Source organism: Danio rerio, chromosome 5 (genome assembly GCF_052040795.2).
Source record: "Danio rerio strain M-AB ecotype USA chromosome 5, GRCz13ab, whole genome shotgun sequence".
NCBI classification, from domain to species: domain Eukaryota; kingdom Metazoa; phylum Chordata; class Actinopteri; order Cypriniformes; family Danionidae; genus Danio; species Danio rerio.
In genome coordinates, this window is record NC_141025.1 from 26,831,886 (window position 1) to 26,851,311 (window position 19,426).

A 19,426-nucleotide genomic window follows, 5' to 3' on the forward strand; every position below is an offset into this window, starting at 1 on the left:
AAAACATTACAGTCATGTGTTTACGTGTGTGTTTGCGTGTGTGCGTGCATGTAAAGGTAACTGGGTGGACTGGTCAAAGTACATGCATAAGAAAGATATATATTTTTTTCTGAATTATGGACCGATAAAAAGAAAAATCCCCCAAAAATTTGCAAAAACAAAACAAGAATTTGTTAGAAAAGTATGCACATCAGTGTATATTTAATAAAAGAATGCCTCATTTGCATATTTAAACACAACATCTTAGAATCTCAAATCTCAAAAAATTGTTTCAATTCTTATTGGAAATAGTCAACTAGAGAAGTTCTGTAATAACTGATTATTTTTTACCCTATTCTCTTGCAGTGTCTTGGCTTAAATACACAGTTTTTCACGTTTCCCAAATAATGTCTAACAGAGCAAAGAATTTTTCACAGTATATCTTAAAACATTTTTCTTCTGGAGAAAGTTTTAAGTTTTAAAGGTTCAGGACACACTGGAGAACTTTTTTTTATATATTAACAGATGTGTGTGTGTGTTGAGCATCAGTAAAGACAATGTTAGCACCTGTCAGCTTTAATTGTGGGGAAAACTAGATAATTTTGACCTTTGTTAGCTAATTTCAGCTTCCGGGTTTAAAATGATTTTTGGGGCGGGATCAAAATCGGCGACGTAGCGCAGTACTGCAAGTGCAATGATGATGCGTCGGTTTCTCATTATTATTCATAGCGCAGTTTTATTATCCTATGAGAAGAGCCGGCTGCTTAATTATTCATGAGAGCATGTGCTTTCCTAAGGCAAGGCAGACCTGCTAGTTTCAAGCATGCTGTGAGACACGGACCCACCCACGGCACGCAGTAGCCATTCATGAAGGCTCGTATGTGTTTGTTTCCATGATCCACGGGGTTTGTTGCATGTTTTTTGAGAGGGTGCTCGCTGCAGAGCCATTTGAGCAGAGCTGAGCTCCAGCGAGGGGGAGCATGAGCTCTCGCTCTGCCTCCTGTAAGCTGTTTTAATGCGTACACCAACCCCACCCCTAACCCTACCCACAGTGACATCACTCGTAGAAGAAGTGCAAAAAAGGTGGAGCTCAAGCTTAAGCTCCCCCTCGCTGGAGCTCAGCTCGCCCAAATGGCTCTGCAGCGAGCACCACTTGTGTTTTTTACCCGCGATCTTGTCAGGGCCGATCATACAGCAAAGCTGTGTGTGTGATGCAAGCATTTTTGTCGGGTGAGCATTACGAGAATTGAAGAATGGCGGACTTTGACTTTTATCAGGAGTTCGCTCACAACATCGCCGTGCTGCTGTGTTTGCCTAGAGCCTCTATATTACCAGCAGGGCTAATGGTTAAAATAGACAGGTCAGGAGACCTGCTGCACTGAGTCTGCATTCAGATCTATAATTTAAACCCAGGGATCGAGGAAGAATCCTCATTTATAGTGTTTACATGAACACACTTATCTTTATAATGATATAAATTGTGGTTATGTGTATATGAAATTCAGATTTCCACAATCACGCAAGAACAGGGCATTAAATTACTGTTTATTTCTTTGCGTTTTAACTTTTTGAACTATAAACTCATGCGTCTCCTCACGGTTTGTGTCTTATTTTGTGAGCTAAATGTCAACAACAGTCGTTCGCTCCCCTTCTCCCCTGCTGGCCACGCCCACTCCTGCCCTATGCTCGCGGAGCTCCACGCCCATTAATCATGCATCGTTTGAAAAAATTCTGAAGTAGACTTTAACCGAAAGTGGGGGGTGTCATGGCCCTTTAAAAACATTTTAAGGTCAATATTACTAGCCCCCTTAAGCATTTTTTTTCGTTTGTCTGCAGAAAAAAACATCATTATGTAAGGAATTTCCTAATTACCCTAACTTACCTAACTAACATAGCTAAGCCTTTGAATTGCACTTTAAGCTGCATACTAGTATCTTGAAAAATATCTAGTCAAATATTATGTACTGTTATCATGTCAAAGATAGAAGAAATGAGTTATTAGAAATGAGTTATTAAAACTTTTATGTTTACAAATGTGTTGAAAAAATCTTTCTGATAATCAGAAATTAGGGAAAACAAATATACAGGGGGGCTAATAAATCTGACTTCAACTGTAAGTTTATTTAAAAAAAAATGATTGTTTATAGTGCAGCCTGATACATTAATCTTGTGTTTGACCCTTAGTCTGTTATGGCTGTATGCAAGAGCTCGCCACAGACGAGACGGCAACAGCTACTGCTCCTCCGCCGGCTGCGAAAGAGTCAAGATCATCGCCACCATACGTGCCAACCAAAAGACTGAGACCTGCAACTGCACCGCCAATGCCTACCCCAAATACAGCAAGCCTGCCAGCAACATAGTGCCTATGCCAAAGCCCAACACGGAGCCCTGCGGAGCCTGTGGGGCCTCACAGGTAAATACAGTCCAAGCTCCCTATGAGCGGACATCATCATTTGTGTTTCTCTGTTTGAGTGGAACAGGCTTTGAACTGTGTGCCAGAGAGACCGACTGTCCATCTGCTAGCCTTTTACCTTGTGTCTTCTGTAAATAGGAGCCACTCTAAATGACTTCTATTTTTCTGCCCCTGTAGTTTGCCTTCTCCAGTGATCCATGGAACAGCTACCTCCAAACGCAAATCAAATCCCTGAGTGTGAAAGAAGAGCAGGATAATGACACGCAAGCCTATATTACTGTGAGTCGGATTGTTCAAAGCATCTATTTATATTGTTTATTTACGTGACATTGATACATTTAGGCTGAATTTACACTGCAGATCTTGATGGTCAATTCCAATTTTGTGATTATCCGATTTTTTTTTTGGCTGACCTGCTTGCATCATCTTTTAAAAGTGACTTGTGTCGGTGCCAATTGCCTTGTGGTTAGTGTCTTGACACATAGCTCTGAGGTGTTAACGGTGACCCAAGTTCGATTCCCGGCCCAAGGTCCTTTGCCGATCCTTTCCCTATCTCTGCTTCCCACACTTTCCTGTCTGTAAATCTCCACTGTCCTATCCCAATAAAGGTGAAAACCCCTAAAAAAAAAGAAGTATAAAAAAGTGACTTATATCTGGCTGTCTATGTTTACACAGCAAAGGCACAATGACCAGGAAAAAGAAGAGCATTGACTGACAGCTGATAATAAAAGAGCGCTCGTTTCTCCATTCCTGTATGTAATCTGTTTGCAGGGTTTTCTTTTTTTTTTCTTTTTAACAAGTTGTTTTACTATAGTTTATGACAGAAAAGTTCTCATTTGGCCATCTTCTTTTAATCAATTCCTTTTTAAATCAGCAGGCATCTTAATGTAATGTCCATGGTGTGATTTATGCACGTGATGTATGCAACAGTTTTATATGAGTGACGTGGCCAATATTGTGCTCTCTCGCTCTCTCTCACTCTTTCTTGCTCGTTAACATGCTTTAATACTTGTGCTACATGACCATATAAAAGCTTTTTTAGTCCTTGTGTATGAGATTTAAGGTTTGGGACTGCAGTCTGTTCTGAAATGAAAGCATCAAGAGACTCGACAGGTGAAAATCTGATCAACCTGCGTACACTGAAGACATAAGGGCACGAATCTTTTTATCCAATTTATATTGGATAAATTCTCACATATGAACAAGGCCGGAATCTGATTTGAGTAAATCGGAATCCATGTGATTTTTTTTTTCTGCCTACACTTACATGGGCCATATCCAATCTGCCACATGGGAGAAAAAATCAGAATTGAGTCACTTGAACCATGCAGTGTAAATGCAGCCATATTTGCTTTGAAAGGTGTTTATAACTGTAAATGCTTTAGTAAGTAAAATGTAGGAATGTATGCATCGTTCATATTTCTTTAATTTTAGTTTTAGTATTATTTTAAGTATTAAATGATATATTGCTATGTATAGATTTTAAGATAGCTTTTTAATTAGTAAAAAAAAGCTAATTGTGTGTTTTATTTTATGTATACAAGACTGTATGTAAATATAGTTAATCGTTTTATTATCATGGATTAACAGTTGTAGTTTTTATGAACAGTTGAAATATTTTTATATTCATGCTTTTTCATTTCACTTTTAGTTTTTGTTTTCGTAATGTTGTGCGTGTTTATCATTTTTATTATTTAAATATTTTTTGTTTCCTTTTCATTAGTTTTTGTTTGAGCTCTTTATAATTAATAAATCTAAATTAAATGGACTATTAAGTTGTTTTTAAGATTATGCAAGTTGTCTTTTTTACATTGACAATTGAGAGATAAAGGAAATTATAATATGTGCTTATCTTCGTTCAACAAAGATTTGAACCTTCAGAAACTATTTTAATGACCCATTTCCTCTGTTTTGCCTGTCTTGAAGGTGAATGCACAGAGATTTGACCTTAGCCAGTCTGGGTTTCTTCTAGTGACTGTGGATGCTTGCTCTGGAAAAGTCACAAAGAACTCAATGTTTTCATCGCTGGACACTAAAATGGAACAGTTTTTTAAAACTGGAATTATGAAGAGGTGAGGGGTGAAAGCTGTGGTTTGGGGTTTAAGGCAGGACGTCTGGTGGTTTGTTTGGAGAATTTGGCTCTGCAGTGATGGTCTGGGTAAAGGGATTGAAAGGTGGCATGCAATGTTTATTTAGAGGGCTGGTTAGAAGTACAAAGATTTATGCAATACGATTTTTAGTATACAGAGTTAATACATATATATTTTTACATATTAAAAACTTTTTTTTGTTAAAGACACAATACATTTATCAAAGGTGACACATTTATATTTAGCAAAATATTCATATTTAAATAAATGCCAATAATTGCATTATGGATTGACAAAAAGAAGAATGCCAAAAAAACCAAGTATTTTAAACCTGAGTTTTTTTTTGCTAGAAAGATATGCAGATCTGTGTATATTTAAAAAAAGAATGCCTCATTTCCAAATTCAATCACAACATATTCGAAACTCGTATTTCAAAAAATTGTTTCAATTCCTGTTGGAATCAGTCAACTAGGAGAGCATTGTGATAACTGAATTTATTTGTTTACCCTACTCACCTGCAGTGTCTTGGCTTTAATATAAAGTTGTCACATTTAGTAGCACATTTAGAATGTTTTTTCTTTTTCATATATTCCCAAATAATGTTTAACAGAGCACAGAATTTTTCACAGTATTTCCTTTAATATTTTTTCTTCTAGAGAAAGTTTTACATTTTTTAAAAGCATTTTAAGGTCAACATTATTAGCCCCCATTAAACATTTTCTCCCAATTTGTCTGTATAAGCTGTTTAAGTGTCTTGAAAAATACAGAGTCAAATGTTATTTACTGTCATCATGGCAAAGATAAATTAAATCAGTTATTAGAATTGAGTTATTAAAACTATTATGTTTAGAAATAATTTATGACTGAACAAAAAATTTTGTAATTATTGAAAATGTTTCTGGAGCAACAGATCTATCACTCAAGACTGGAGCAATGATGCTGAAAAATTGTCTCTACTGCAATAAATAGCTTTTTATGATATATTAAAACAAGAAATCTTTATTTTATAATATTAATAATATTTTACAGTGTGTTTTCTATTTAAATGTGTGCAGTTTGTTTGATAACTTATTTCAGTTCATGTTTATTTTATCTTACAAAAATGGGTTTAGCTTGTAATTAGTTTTTCAAAATTACTGTATAATAACCTTAAGTGGCTGAATTTCTGTTTAGGTCAATAGTTCTACTTGCCACAAGAGGTCAGCCTGCTAGCTTTGCTGGTGTCGCACAATATCTGGAGTCTTTGGGATCTGCTAAAACACCAGACCTTCAGAATAAAGGTACAGTACTTTTACAACATGGAAAAATTCATTTAAATGTCAGCTTTACCTAGTCTGATTCCCATAACCATCTCTTTACAGTCGCCATTGCTTTTTTCGGGTTCCTCGGTCAGGGAGGTCCTTCACCTCAGCCATGGTCTACTCTGTTGACCTGCCAAGGTGCCAAGATTTTGGGATTACAGGAACGGTTCATTCCCCTGTCCCTCGAGGAATACTCTTGTCCACCAAAAAAAGACTCTCCCACACGGATGGATCTTGAACTCCTGAAAAAAATCTCTTAGCCAAAAGTGAGCCTTTACTAGATGTGAATCAACAACACAACCAGCAAATGAATGTGAACTCATGAACGTAATTTATTTTGGCAAACTAGTGTTAATGGACTTAAGTATTTGTTATGTGAGTGGATGTATTTGTCTTCTTTGTTTGTCATTTTGTCTTGCGTGATTGTGGTTTGTTGTAAATGTTATTGTACAGCACAAAGTGATGCACTTTTTAAATACATGCCAAACTTTTTTTTTTTAAACTGGATAACAAATGGACAGCACAAGCTAGAAGTACATCACAAATTCTGAAGTTCGATGGCTTCTTTTTCTCCTCAAACAATCTGCAGGTTTAATTGACACTCAGATTTTTTTCTCAGTTATTTATTCCTTTTGTATCAGTGGGACATGCCATTATTTAATTGTGTCATTCTGCTTCTCATGCAGCAGTTAATCTGCAGTATTTACAGTACTTTCAAAGTTGACTATTAAACTGTATTAATGTTTCATTTAACATAAAAAAATAAATGCAGGTAAATTATTTTCTCATATAACATTAAACCATTTTCGCTTGTTAGGTATGTGTATGTGGAAAAGACTAAACAGATCAGGTCACTTGAAATCACACCAAATATTTGTGTATGCCATAGTTCAACTGATCATTCTGCCTCATGCTTATTTGCTGTCATGTTGTTCCAAAACATTTGTTTTTTACTAAGTGGAACATAAGACAAATAATAAAGTACCATTTACTGTTATTGTAGGGAAAAACAATGAAAGTGAATTCCAGGATGTTAGTTTAGTATTTATCTCAAAACCAATTATTATTGTCAAATTTAACTGTAACTACACAAGAGTACGTCAATTGTAATTTTTCAGTTCCTTTATTAAAATGCCAGATGTCTGCCTTTGAAGTGGCATCACTCGCTTAGCTTGATAAATCTATCATCCCATGGAAAATACATTTGTCATTTTGTGATTGAAATGAAAGCCTGAATGTGACGTTTTTGAGTTAGTTAGGCTATTTTTTAACCACTGAGGTTTTTATTGATAGACTGAAATGTTGCATTTTTTATAGATGCAAACCCCCCGTAAATGTATGTTGTTTACATCACAAATGTTGTTATTATTGTCAAATGCTCCCTTTCTTTCTCTTTTAACTGGCTTTGCTTTTGTGCTGTAATTTGATGTGAACTTCCGTTAAGATATAAATTTTATAAAACATGTATTTGTTGGCTGTTGTGTTTGAGTATTAGAATACTCGAAGGGATTCAAGTGAACACTAGAGGGCAGACATGCTTTACAACTGTATTGTTATGGACTAAAAATATTTCCACCGGCGTCTTCTTGGTTAAGGCTGTTAGAGACTTGATCCAGGTCATAAGGTTGGTACGAGTACACGATTAAAGGTATAAGCTGTCATGTCGGATGTAGAATGAAATATGTAGTGAGCCACACATTTATGACAGTCAAGAGACCTCATCAATCACATCATGTAGGCTTTAACCACACACACGATCTTGTTTTCTCAATTTCTTTTTTTTTCTTTCCATTTCTAGCTCATTAAAAAAATATTAGTTTATTGGATTATGAGAATGACTTCCCTGCTGAAAAAAAAAAACATTATAATGGTTTCCAACTCATATAATTAAAACAACTGAAATACGTTGACTGATAACCATCAAAAAACATTTTAAAAAGCTTCCTGATGAGCTTATTGGTTTTACCGTGCCATCAATAGAGGGCAAAATATCACTAGTATATATAACACATAACCACTATTTTGCCTATTGTGTTATTTTTATTTATATTAAAATTTGACACTAAGTCGACTTAGTGATCATGTGTTTTTAGCAGCAGCAACAAAAACAAAACACTTACCATGCTTAGCTGTTTTATCTTTAGGACTAATGGGACTCTGAATGTTCCCGCCGAAATCTCCCGCGCGCGGGCACATTGTCATTACAGTTAACTTTTGTCACGCTGCACAGTGTTCACACAGACATCAGCATGGCGCGTTTGGCTGAGCGGTGGGCTGATGTAAACAAAGTAAAAAAAAACGCTCACTCCTACACAAATGCTACCCCGTGAACCATGTGAAACCTTCTGATAGTCGGTTTGGTCGAAGTCTAAAAACGCGATACAGGTAATTGGACTTGTTGCCACAGTAAATCTGAGTAGATTGCCTGTGTTTATGCAGACAGGCAAACAAACATTTCTGTTTAAAGGTTATGGTCCTGTTGATTTGGGTGTATTCTGAAGCTCATATAGATATAATATTATGTAGAATTTAATAGTTTTGTTAGAATTTAAGTGAAAATATAAGAAAATATAAGAACTATAAGGCTGGTAGAATAAGGCTCATGACTGTCCTTTTAATCTTGTCAAACCTTTATAAACCAACTAACGTTACAGACAACCGGGTTCAAATGTTGAAGGCAATTTATTATTACTACTATTATATCTTATTTTGTTTTACAAATTTAATTGAATGCTTGTCCTAGATTATCTTTATATTTTGATCAAGTGATACATATGGGAGAACCAAATCTTTTATCTCAAACCCAAAATCTAAATTGTTTAGCAATTCACTGTTGTGAAGTGATTGAAACACCAAATACCGGGTGTAAAAACATATTAAATTAAACAAATACTCAACCAATAGGTGGAAAAACAAACAAAAACTCCTTGCAGAAACAACTCTTTGAGATTGATTATGTTTGTTTACAATATAATTTACTACATGTACTAATCATATACAAATAGATATATGAAACAACATTTAAGCTGTTTATTTTGAGCATGCTCTCGGCAGTTGCTCTGATTGTTCTACATTTCATTCGAATAGACTACTTGTAATCTCAGCCATGTGAATCCTAGGGCATACAAAACATGGTCCTCTTTCCACTGCCAAATCTGCAGTCAAATGAAATGTGAACTCAGCATGGATCAAAGACGTTTACATATCTAAAAGCAGTTTTTTGTAAATGAGTAGTCTGCTTGCCCAGCAAATCCCCAGATAGTCAGAAAACAGATTGTATCAAGCATGCTGTTGAAACATACATGCAAAAGGATTGCCCTGCATTATCATAATTGCATAGTAAACTTCAGCAATTGCCAATCAAATGTTAGACAATATATGACTTCCTTTAAATGTTAGAATGAATAAATATAAGAATTAAAAGTACACATGAAGATTACACACGATATGAAATACTGGATGTGTGCCATACTGTATGAGGATGTTCTTTGTTAGGTTGCTGATACAGTGACTGTTACGTTTTCTTTCAATATAAAATGTATGTATTATCAATTTTATAAAAAGTCTTACATTTTATATTCATGTCCAACACAAAACATTTGCTTTTTTTGTGAAAATACTTATCATTTGGGAGGAAGTTAGCTTTCAAAATAATGTATTGTTTTTAATATCACTAATTAATAACACTAATATTAAGGTAATATAAAAATTATATAAAAAAAAACTCATTTGTTTCAGCTAGCAGTTTTTTTTTTACTTGTATGGCACATTCTAGTTAACACAATAAATAAATAATATTATTTATTTTTTTGTATTTCATTAGATGTGCATAAATTTCATGAAATTATACATATAGTATAAATAAAAATTTAACCAACATAATGAAATTGACTCAAGATATGTTAATGCCATTAGATACAAACATGGGTTCAGATGAACATCCTTTTAATACTGAATTATCTGATTTTGACATTTTAAATTTGTTAAAATAAATATAGATGCATACACTTTAATGAACAATGTTACCCATTGCCAAACGCATGGATGAGAACTACAAGTATAAAAAAAACACAAATAATATTTGATGACCATATGAGACAAAGAAAGTTTAAATTACATTACCTAAGGAAAAATATTATACAGTCAAGCCCAAAGTTAATCACACCCCTGGACAATGTTGACTTACTTTTTTTCGACCCACAAGGTTTTTTTTTAGGCCAAGGAATTACACAGGCTTATCCCAAAAGTAATAAGACGATACACAAAAATTAATAAAACCCTTTGCAAGCTGTCACAGTCTATATAAAAATCCAAAGTTCAAACCATTTTAAATAGTCCCAGCAGTTTTAAAGCATCCTAATTACACTGATTAATTGGAAACAGCTGTTTTAATCAACAGGTGAAAAAAAAGACTTTCTCTGCTGTTAGTTTGTGGACAATCATTGCTTAGACAAAGGAGCTCAGTGAGTACCTGCGGCTGGACATTGTGGTTGCTCACAAATCAGGAAAGGGCTATTAGACCATAACTAAAAGTTTTGAATATCCAGTGGCTACAGTGCAAAGTATTATTTAAAAAATACTAGACATTCAGCACTGTGAAAAAACTCAGCAGACGTGCTCAGAATCCAAAAGTGACACATGTGCTGGCCAGGGGAATATTTAGAATGGTAAAAATAATCCAAAGATTACCAATAAGGTCAATATGACGAATCAGACAGTCCAACGAACACTGCACACCTCTGGCTTCCATGGACAGAGACCAAGGAGAAGATCACTTCTCCAAAGAATGCACACAAAAGCATGCTGGGCCTTTACAAATGCTCATCAAGCCAATGAAGACTTTTAGTCGTCTGTTTGGCCAAAATGATGTAGGCTTCATTTTTGTAGAAAAAAAAAAAACAACAACCTTCAAACCTAATACGCACTGGCTGTTTCTCAATATGAGTTCTTCAGCGGTCTTGTGTCCTCGTGTAACGTCATCATCAGCTGCCAAAGTTTAGTTCCAATACTCAAGACCGCAAGTACAGAAGACGCGTGAAACTTCCCGGATGTGGTCTTGATATCGAGGACGCAACGATGCAGACTTGAGCACCCAACTCTCTCTGAAAGTCCCAGAAGTCATTGCGACTGGAGGTGGGTAGCGCAGCATTTTATTTAGATTTATTATTAAAGTTCAGCGATATAACTGATTTACCTCAGGAGTTTACCTAAATGAAACGGTGAATATAAACATTACCATGCACATCTTAATAAAGGAATAAACACATTAAGGGTGTTTATTTGCTGAAAATCATATTAAAATCTGTTTTATTTATATTGTGCAATATGTATTTATAATGTTTTTATGCATGGTATATATTTTGAAAAGGGGAAAAACAATAAATTGTTGTATGAAGGCAGTAATGTTTAAATAATTTTCCATTAAAAACATGTCAAGGTCATGTGACCATCAGGAAGAACGCAGCATCTCATTTCGCACAGGACGTGTTTTCTGCCCTCGCAGTCTCCCGAGTTTGTTCTTCCGAGGACACCTGGCAAGACCAGGGGCCTGTTTCAGAATGGAGGTTAAGTGAAAACTCAGAGTATTTTAACCCTGAAATGAGAGAAACTTATTTATTAACTTAAAAAAACTTAAATATTTTTTTGTATTTATTAATTACCTCCAAGCTTCTGGAGCGTGTCAGGAGTCTCTGCGTCTGGCTTCAAATGCCCCCACGTGTTCATTGTGTGTCAATTGTCTTCTGAGGCGCAAGTATTAAACAAAAAAAATCATTGACGCAGCTTGTTCTACCGCAGTAAATTCTGTTTTTACTGTTGATATTTGCCGCAAGTTAATCAGGAAGTGACGATTGTGTTCTCTTTGACTCGTTGGATAAAAACGCTGCTTTATTCGCATCTTTTGGGCGTTATTCCAGTTTTGCACAAATTTATGTAATAGCCTGTATTTTGATGGAAACAGCTATTGCCTACATTTTTGTCACACACAGAACAAAGTCACGTACGAGGCTTGTCCTTTTTTCCATAAATATTTAGTTTAACCTTCGACATGTACTGTTACTAGATTAATGGGATTATTATTCTGTCTAAAAACTATTTTTAGCACTGCTTAAGTTCTTGTTATATCAACCTCTATTACTTGATCAATAAAAAGGCAGACACACAAGTGCACTGTTAAATCTATTAAAACTGATAAACGTGTATAAAAGTTTAGAAAAAAAGTATAAACGTCACACATTACATTACTTATTTTATTATACTTAAATGTTTAAATACTTTAAATTAAAAATTACGCAATAACTTGAGCAGCTGTTTTCCCATGCTAACTGTCTCTGTTTCACTGATGGTTGCTTCTTTTTAAATATATACGCTCATATTTACTATAACTTTGCATGAGCAGATCAAGTTCAGCCGGGGAAAGAAATGGTGATCTCTTTTTTTAAGATGTTGCCATAGTCACTCGTAATATCTTCGCTCCATTGATAATGCCATTTTATAGTCACGGTGTGCGCGCTTAACTCTGAGTTGGTCTACTCAAAGTTGATTGATCTAACGCAGATCAGCTATTCTGAAACCAAAAACTCAGAATTTTTAATCTCTTGGTAAATCAACTCAGAGTTCAGGTTTAAACTCCGAGTTGTTTGAACCTCTTTACTGAAACAGGCCCCAGTTTCCACAAGAACGCAAGTATGTTATCTGCGTTCTTGGAATTGAGAAACAGCTATTTTCAAACTGTCATGGTTGTGGGAATCTAATGATTTTTCAGTGGTGTTTTTCAGTCAGTGGACCAGGTAACCTAATTATAGTAAATGGCATCATGAAAATGAGTAATACATCAACCTCATCAATAACAACAGGCAGTCTGACCCAAAACACACAGCAAAAGTGGTGAAGAAATGGTTAGTAGACAAACATTAACAGTTTGCAATGGCCTAGCCAGAGTTCTGACTTAAATCCAATTGAGAATCTGTGGTGGGAGCTGGCAGGGAGCAGGGTGATGGCAAGGATATTCTCCAACCTGAAAAAGTTTTAGCTCATGGCTTAAGATTAATGGGCAAAAATATCAATGGAGAGAAGCAAAAAGCAATTATAGGAAGCTTTTGATTGCTGTAATAGCCTATAAATCAATATTTCTATTGATTATTGAGAAGAGTATGAATAATTTTGGACATGCCACTTTTTAATAAGATTTTTTCCCCAATAATACCTTTTGTACATCATCTTATTATCTTTTGCTATATGTCATTTTTTGAAGTAAAATACTGGTTGAATAAAAGTAAATGAAATAAAATTAAGTGACGTATTTGTAAATGATTCGAAGCTTAATAATATAAACATATCCTCTGCTATTAGATAGAAATAGGAATGAGATGGCATAATTAGTTAAAATATGTAATTATAATTTAAGTATTTTTTATCACTGTGCTGAATTAGGCATTATGTGGCTCAACACACTTCAGTTGAATTTTTAGAAAATTGCCCTACCCTGCTATATGGAGTATCCATCACACACTGTGGTGCAACAGGCTAGGATATTCCTTCACAGTGCAGGCATGGGGTTGTTAATAATTAAATGACTCAGAAAGTGACATAGGGGTGTGCTACTATGGCAACATCCTCCCCCCACAGAGGTGGCGCTTAGTGGGGTAGTGTAAATGTCGACTTCATCTAATGTCAATGGGGTTAGTCAAGTACATCAAACTGCTGGTTTCTAGAGGCACCTGGATTTTAAGGTTAGTCTTCTGGGTTTTTTTTAATCCAGTATACAAGAAATAGGTCAGCAAGTCTTTGAGAGTGAATTCAGAGATCTTGCTAAAGGATGTTGAGATTTCTGACTCCTCTTCTGATAAGTGGCCCACAGTTTATTGAACCCCCAAATGGAGCTAGACAGTCAAGTGATTTCTCTGGACATTCCACAGCTTTTCCTTACTATACAGTGCATGTCAGGATCTGCTCAAAATAGTGCCATAATCTTTGATGGCAGGTTTGAAATGATTTTGAAATCTTAGTATTGATATCATGATTTATTCTTTGTCAATATTATATTTCGGGGGAGTGTTTTAAACTGATTTAGACAATTGTGCAAAATATCATATTGCTTATTAAATAAAAAATATATATTTTAAGCAAATAAAAACAGCTTATTCAGAGTGATCACATTGGTAGTTCATAAATATGTAAATTATTTAGAGGCAAGGCTTGCTCCATCTCAATAAGTTACAGCAATATTTTAGAAAAAATATATTATGAAATTATTTTAAAAAAGATATCCAGCTATATTGGTTTTACTGATCAATGGTGTGTTCATGCAATATAAGCAATGGACATCTGTAGTGGTGTCTTGTTGCCATGGAGCTTTTTAGGATTATTTGGATCGTTGATGGACTGTTTAGACCTGATGGATCCAAACATATGGGGCCTCTTCTCTGTATCATCACATCCCTCAGATGTGCTAAAGATTTTAGATGGATATAAACAGCCGCACTCACAGTGCTGATTGGTTTTCAGGTACTTAAATGAGGATATGAGACCATCCCATGGGGGATCAATCACAACTCTCTTTCTATCTCTCTGCCACTCTCTCTCTCTCTCTCTGGCACTATTCCCCTCATCACTGTTAATTGACTCATCACATTATGGTTATTATAGAGCATGCCCATGGCTGGTTACACTCTTTACTCATGATAACACCTTAGAAATGGCCCAGCCTTTTGATGGACTGCATTTAAGAGAATAAAAGCACAAAAGAGAGTTCAACTTAACACTTGGCCATTTTAAAAGGCTCATTTCACAGCTGTAAAACGCTTCAGTGTTATATCTTTCTTAAACACTTTGTGATCCAGTCTTAAATAGTTTCACCCAAACATAATTACTTCTGGCATTATTATCCTCACACATGTTGAGCTAAACATATGTCATTTAAAACTTGATTTTTGAGTTTTACTATAGTGACATCAATTTAATACCAATCATAACACAAGGTTTTATCTATCTATCTATCTATCTATCTATCTATCTATCTATCTATCTATCTATCTATCTATCTATCTATCTATCTATCTATCTGTCTGTCTGTCTGTCTGTCTGTCTGTCTGTCTGTCTGTCTGTCTGTCTGTCTGTCTGTCTGTCTGTCTGTCTGTCTGTCTGTCTGTCTGTCTGTCTGTCTGTCTGTCTGTCTGTCTGTCTGTCTGTCTGTCTGTCTGTCTGTCTGTCTGTCTATCTATCTATCTGCTTGTCGGTCTGTCTGTTTTCTATCTTTCTTTCTTTCTAAGATTTGATACATATTACATAGTCAACATATCAATTACTGGTTTATGGTTGTTGTTTTTCTTATATTGCTTACACTCACCGAAGACTTTATGAGGTATACCTTACTAGTACTGGCTTGGACCCTCTTTTGCCTTAAACCTTCATGACATAGATTTAGAGATCCATATTTACATGATTGCATCATGATGTTGCTGAAGACTTGTCGGCTGCACATCCATGATGCGAATCTCCCGTTCCACTTCATCCCAAAGGTGCTCTATTGTATTGAGACCTGGTGACTATGGAGGCCATTTAGGACATTGTCATGTTCAGGAAACCAGTCTGAGATGATTTGCACTTTATGGTGGTTTATGGTTAACACTGTAGTAAAAAGAATGGACATGGTCAGCAGCAATACTCAGGTTGGCTGTGGTTTTGCCAAGATACTCAGTTGGTTCTAATGGGAGGAGATGGATCCATGCTTTCATGTTTTTTAATGCCAAATTCTGACCCTACCATACGAATGTTGCAGCAGAAATCGAGACTCATTAGACCAGGCAACATTTATTCAATCTTCTATTGTCCAATTTTGGTGAGCCTGTGCAAATTGTAGCATCATTTTCCACTTCTTGACAGTAGTGGCACTCGGTCTGGTCTTCTTCTGCAGCTTATCCGTCTCAAGGTTGGACGTGTTGTCAGAGATGCTCTTCTACATACCTCAGTTGTAACGAGTGGTTATTTGAGTTACTGTTGCCCTATCAGCTCAAACCAGTCTGGCCATTCTCCTCTGACCTCTGGCACCAACAAGGGATTTGCACCCACAGAACTGCTGCTCACTTGTTCTCTTTTTTTGGACCATTCTATGTAAACTAAAGAGATGGTTGTGCGTGAAACCTCCAGTAGATCAGCAGTTTTTGAAATACTCAAACTAGCCTGTTTGGCACCAACACCATGCAACGTTCAAAGTCACTTAAATCACATTTCTTCTTCATTCTGATGCTCAGTTTGAACTGCAGCAGATCATCTTAACAATGTCCACATGCCTAAATGCATTGAGTTGCTGCTATTTAATTGGCTGATTAGAAATTTGCATTGAAGAGCAGTTGGACAGGTATATATAAGAAAGTGGCCGATGAGTGTACATTTTATTAATATTACTAATGTAAGCCATATTATGTATAATGTCCTTAAATTTACTTCAAATATATATTTAAAACAATACAGTACAATGCATGATTTTAAATTTGAGTAAAATAAAAAATCGGTAAAAAAATCATTTCTGAAAAATGAATATATAGTACTATAGTACACAGCATTTTTTTTTTAGTGTGTTTACTCTGCTACATGAGAAAGTATAAAAATTCAACAAAACCAACCTGGAAATACGAGATTGTAATTATGTGATTGTGAGTAAATAACAACAGAATTAGTGAGTATTAATTTAGTTCTGGGTGGACTATTCTTTTAAGCTCTTGATAAGACTATATTGATATATAAATAAAATTACTCTGTAAATCTGTAATCCCGTCTGACTGAATGTTTGATCATCGGTGATCATTGTTTTTGTGCTTATCAAATATCCATGCCAGTCTGCTAGTTTTCCCTCTCTCTTACACGTGATCCTTTTGATGGAGGAGCATGGAAGCAAATGTGTTTTGTTCATCCGGCTCCTTTTAGCCATGACAGCCTCAGAGACAAGCCAAATCAAACCCGACCACCTCAATCCAAACAGCAGACAAGCCATGAAAACGAGAAAGATTAGAGAGGCTCAAAGGGAGAGAGGCATTACGACGATGAACTTGAAAGCTGCTCTGCTTTTATTTCCAGTACTTTAAGCTAGAAATATAGTAGAAGAAATCTGTCAATGTTATCAGTAGATCGGCGGCCCTTGATCAGTGCATTGCAGTCCTCAGTCTCCTGTCATTTTCTAGCGCTCGCCATTTCTGTCAGTGGGGTGCTCGTCATTAATTCATTACGTAGAGCACACTAAATTAGCCCTCGTTAGCTTCCAACTGTTTGCTTTATTTTATTTGACATCATTAGCCCCTCAATAAGAGAGCATTTATAGCCCCCTCACCTAGCAACCTGCATCTGTGAGCAAGCAGGCAGGCAATGCTACCCCAGCCCCCCTTGCTCACCCTCGGCCCACACGCCTTTCCCGACCCCCCCTGCCACCCTCTGGTCCCCACACCTCCCGTATCTCATTCGGAGAGTCAAACGGATGTCTGTGGCCCAGGTGCCTCCCCTGATGACGTGTGTCATGCGTTGGTGACAGGGCAACGACAGACATACACTCTCCTTCCTGCGCTCTCTCTCTCCGTAGACACTTATAAGTTCGGACACTTTTCCCCAATGAGCCACCTAGATCAGAGTTCAGTTTGCGAAGCTTGACTTAAAATGGATGCTGAAGGACCTTGCAAGCAACTTTGAGGTAGACAGCGGCCACATAGTTGTGTTGGGGTCTGACGCTGGGACCCAAGGACAACACATGGGAGATGTGGATGCCATGAACGCAGGGAACAGAGCCACGGTAGAGACACTGCTGTTAAATGAGTCCCAAGGTCATTGAAGGTTTTGTCTGATTGACTCAGTCTTGGCGCATGTGATTTTTAAACCAAAGCTACACTTGTTTGGTTCCTAAAACTTTTTTAGAGGCCTTTTGGGCTTTTTTGTGGCCTCGCTGCCGCCTTGAAACTTTGAACATCAAATTATTTGAGATAACAAGCTAAACCTTCTTAAGGGGAAAAAAAGCAAGAACTGAGAAGAGGAATCATCAAACTGGTAAGAGACAGACTCTCTTTTATTTTGAAATGTTGCTGATTTTGTATATTTTACGCTCCTGTTAAAAACCAGCTCAACTTTTATCACTCAAGTTTTCAACTTCACTGATTTCTGACTAGTGCTCTTACAGTTTGGTATGGAAAGATGGCTACTTCTTTTGATCTTCAGGCTGATTAATAATAAGGCCGATTGGTCACCGTGGTATGCATTTGACTTGCGCTATGGTAAATAAATGATAGCCGTACTCATTCACCATCTGTTGGAAACTGCAGTGAGCACAGAGCAAGAAGGCATTCTACCATATGTCCTAAAAGGAGAAATCACCCATGTCTCCTTTTTATTCACTCACTTTCACAGATTTCTCCTAAGGCAGCTTATTACATGTTGTGACACATTGACATACTTTTCATCTAGTCATTTTTTTAGAAACTATGATAAATGTTCAAACTTCTAACTTCTCAGGTATTTTAAAGGGCATATACTGTAAGTAGCTGTGATATGTTACAGCAAGAGGATATGTTGTCAAACATTTGGCCTGACGCTGTGTGTGTGCTTTTTTTTTTTTTTTTTTTTGCTTTATCAGTTTGATGATTAACTTCTGTGCCATAAAATTAGATTGTGGTTTGAAATGATAATTAGGGAGTTATAAAACCACTCATATTTTAAGTTGTGTGTCTGACAACCTGTGATTTTTTTAGTGCAGTTGATTTCTTACATTTTCAGTAATCCACTTATTCTGATCCTGAGTATAATAATTTAACTATTACTAAAAGAAGCCGCATTGAGAAAGCACTGAACACTAAAGCAAAACAGGCTCTCTGTGTTTAGTTTTCTGACTTTAAACCAGTTAGAATGCATATTTGAAAAATCAGTTTTTACCCAAATATGTGTTGCTAGTGTAGCTAATATCAGGCTTATGCAAACATCCCTGTACACACACATGCATGGCCACACACACACACCCACCTACTGACTTTGTTGTTGTGGAGCTTGAATTATTGATGGCTCCAGACTGCTAAAAAATGCATCCACAACCTTTTTATCATTCAACAATCAAGAACCAATTAGTCAGAGCAATCTGAAGTCTTCTTTAATCTTGACCGAGAGAGTGAACCATGTGTAATGAAGCTTGAAAAATAGACACCGGGATATGATTATCAGTTTTAGCAGGGAACACGGTTTTGCATATATTAGAGAAATTCTGTCAAGTGTTTTGTTTCGACATGATTTCTTTCTGTTTTGGGACTTGACAGATAGCAAATGAGCATGCACACAAGAAAGCGCAAGTTTGATTTGAGAGATAGAAGAACAACAATTATATACAGGTAGCTTTGTTTTGTCAGATTTTTGACTAACAGAAGAAAGTCTGCTCCATATTGCAGCCTATTTTCAAGCACTGCCATCCACCCCATAAAGAGGCTGTCTGGCCAATCAATCAAATTCATTAAGCTTTTTAAAAACAGTTATATCCAAATTAAGTCATACCGCTGAAACAGTGAAACAGCTGGGCTCTGAAATTAACAATTCCATTTTTCACCAATAATTGCAAACCTTTGAAGACAGACCTGCTGTGGGCTTAGTGGTTGTTAGTCAATGATGTTTCATTTGAAGCCTTT

General features: G+C 36.2%; 2 protein-coding genes across 6 annotated transcripts in view; both read left to right on the forward strand.

The window, feature by feature from the left end:
• Positions 1 to 7,250, forward strand: part of cemip2 (cell migration inducing hyaluronidase 2) — a 53,427-nt gene extending 46,177 nt beyond the window's left edge. For 2 of the 4 annotated variants that reach the window (XR_015490433.1, XM_087252548.1), the window contains exons 20-24: positions 2,164 to 2,392; positions 2,570 to 2,671; positions 4,319 to 4,464; positions 5,656 to 5,762; positions 5,844 to 7,250. Coding sequence is in view for 2 of the 4 variants with exons in the window: in XM_087252548.1 (XP_087108674.1) it covers positions 2,164 to 2,392; positions 2,570 to 2,671; positions 4,319 to 4,464; positions 5,656 to 5,762; positions 5,844 to 6,043 (784 nt within the window). In the remaining 2 variants the exon portion in view is untranslated. 4 annotated transcript variants of the gene reach the window in all.
• A 736-nt stretch (positions 7,251 to 7,986) lies between these two features.
• Positions 7,987 to 19,426, forward strand: part of trpm3 (transient receptor potential cation channel, subfamily M, member 3) — a 250,897-nt gene continuing 239,457 nt past the window's right edge. For both annotated transcript variants that reach the window (XM_087253504.1, XM_087253505.1), the window contains exon 1: positions 7,987 to 8,168. The gene's annotated coding sequence lies outside the window, so the exon portion shown is untranslated. The remainder of the gene's footprint in view (positions 8,169 to 19,426) is intronic.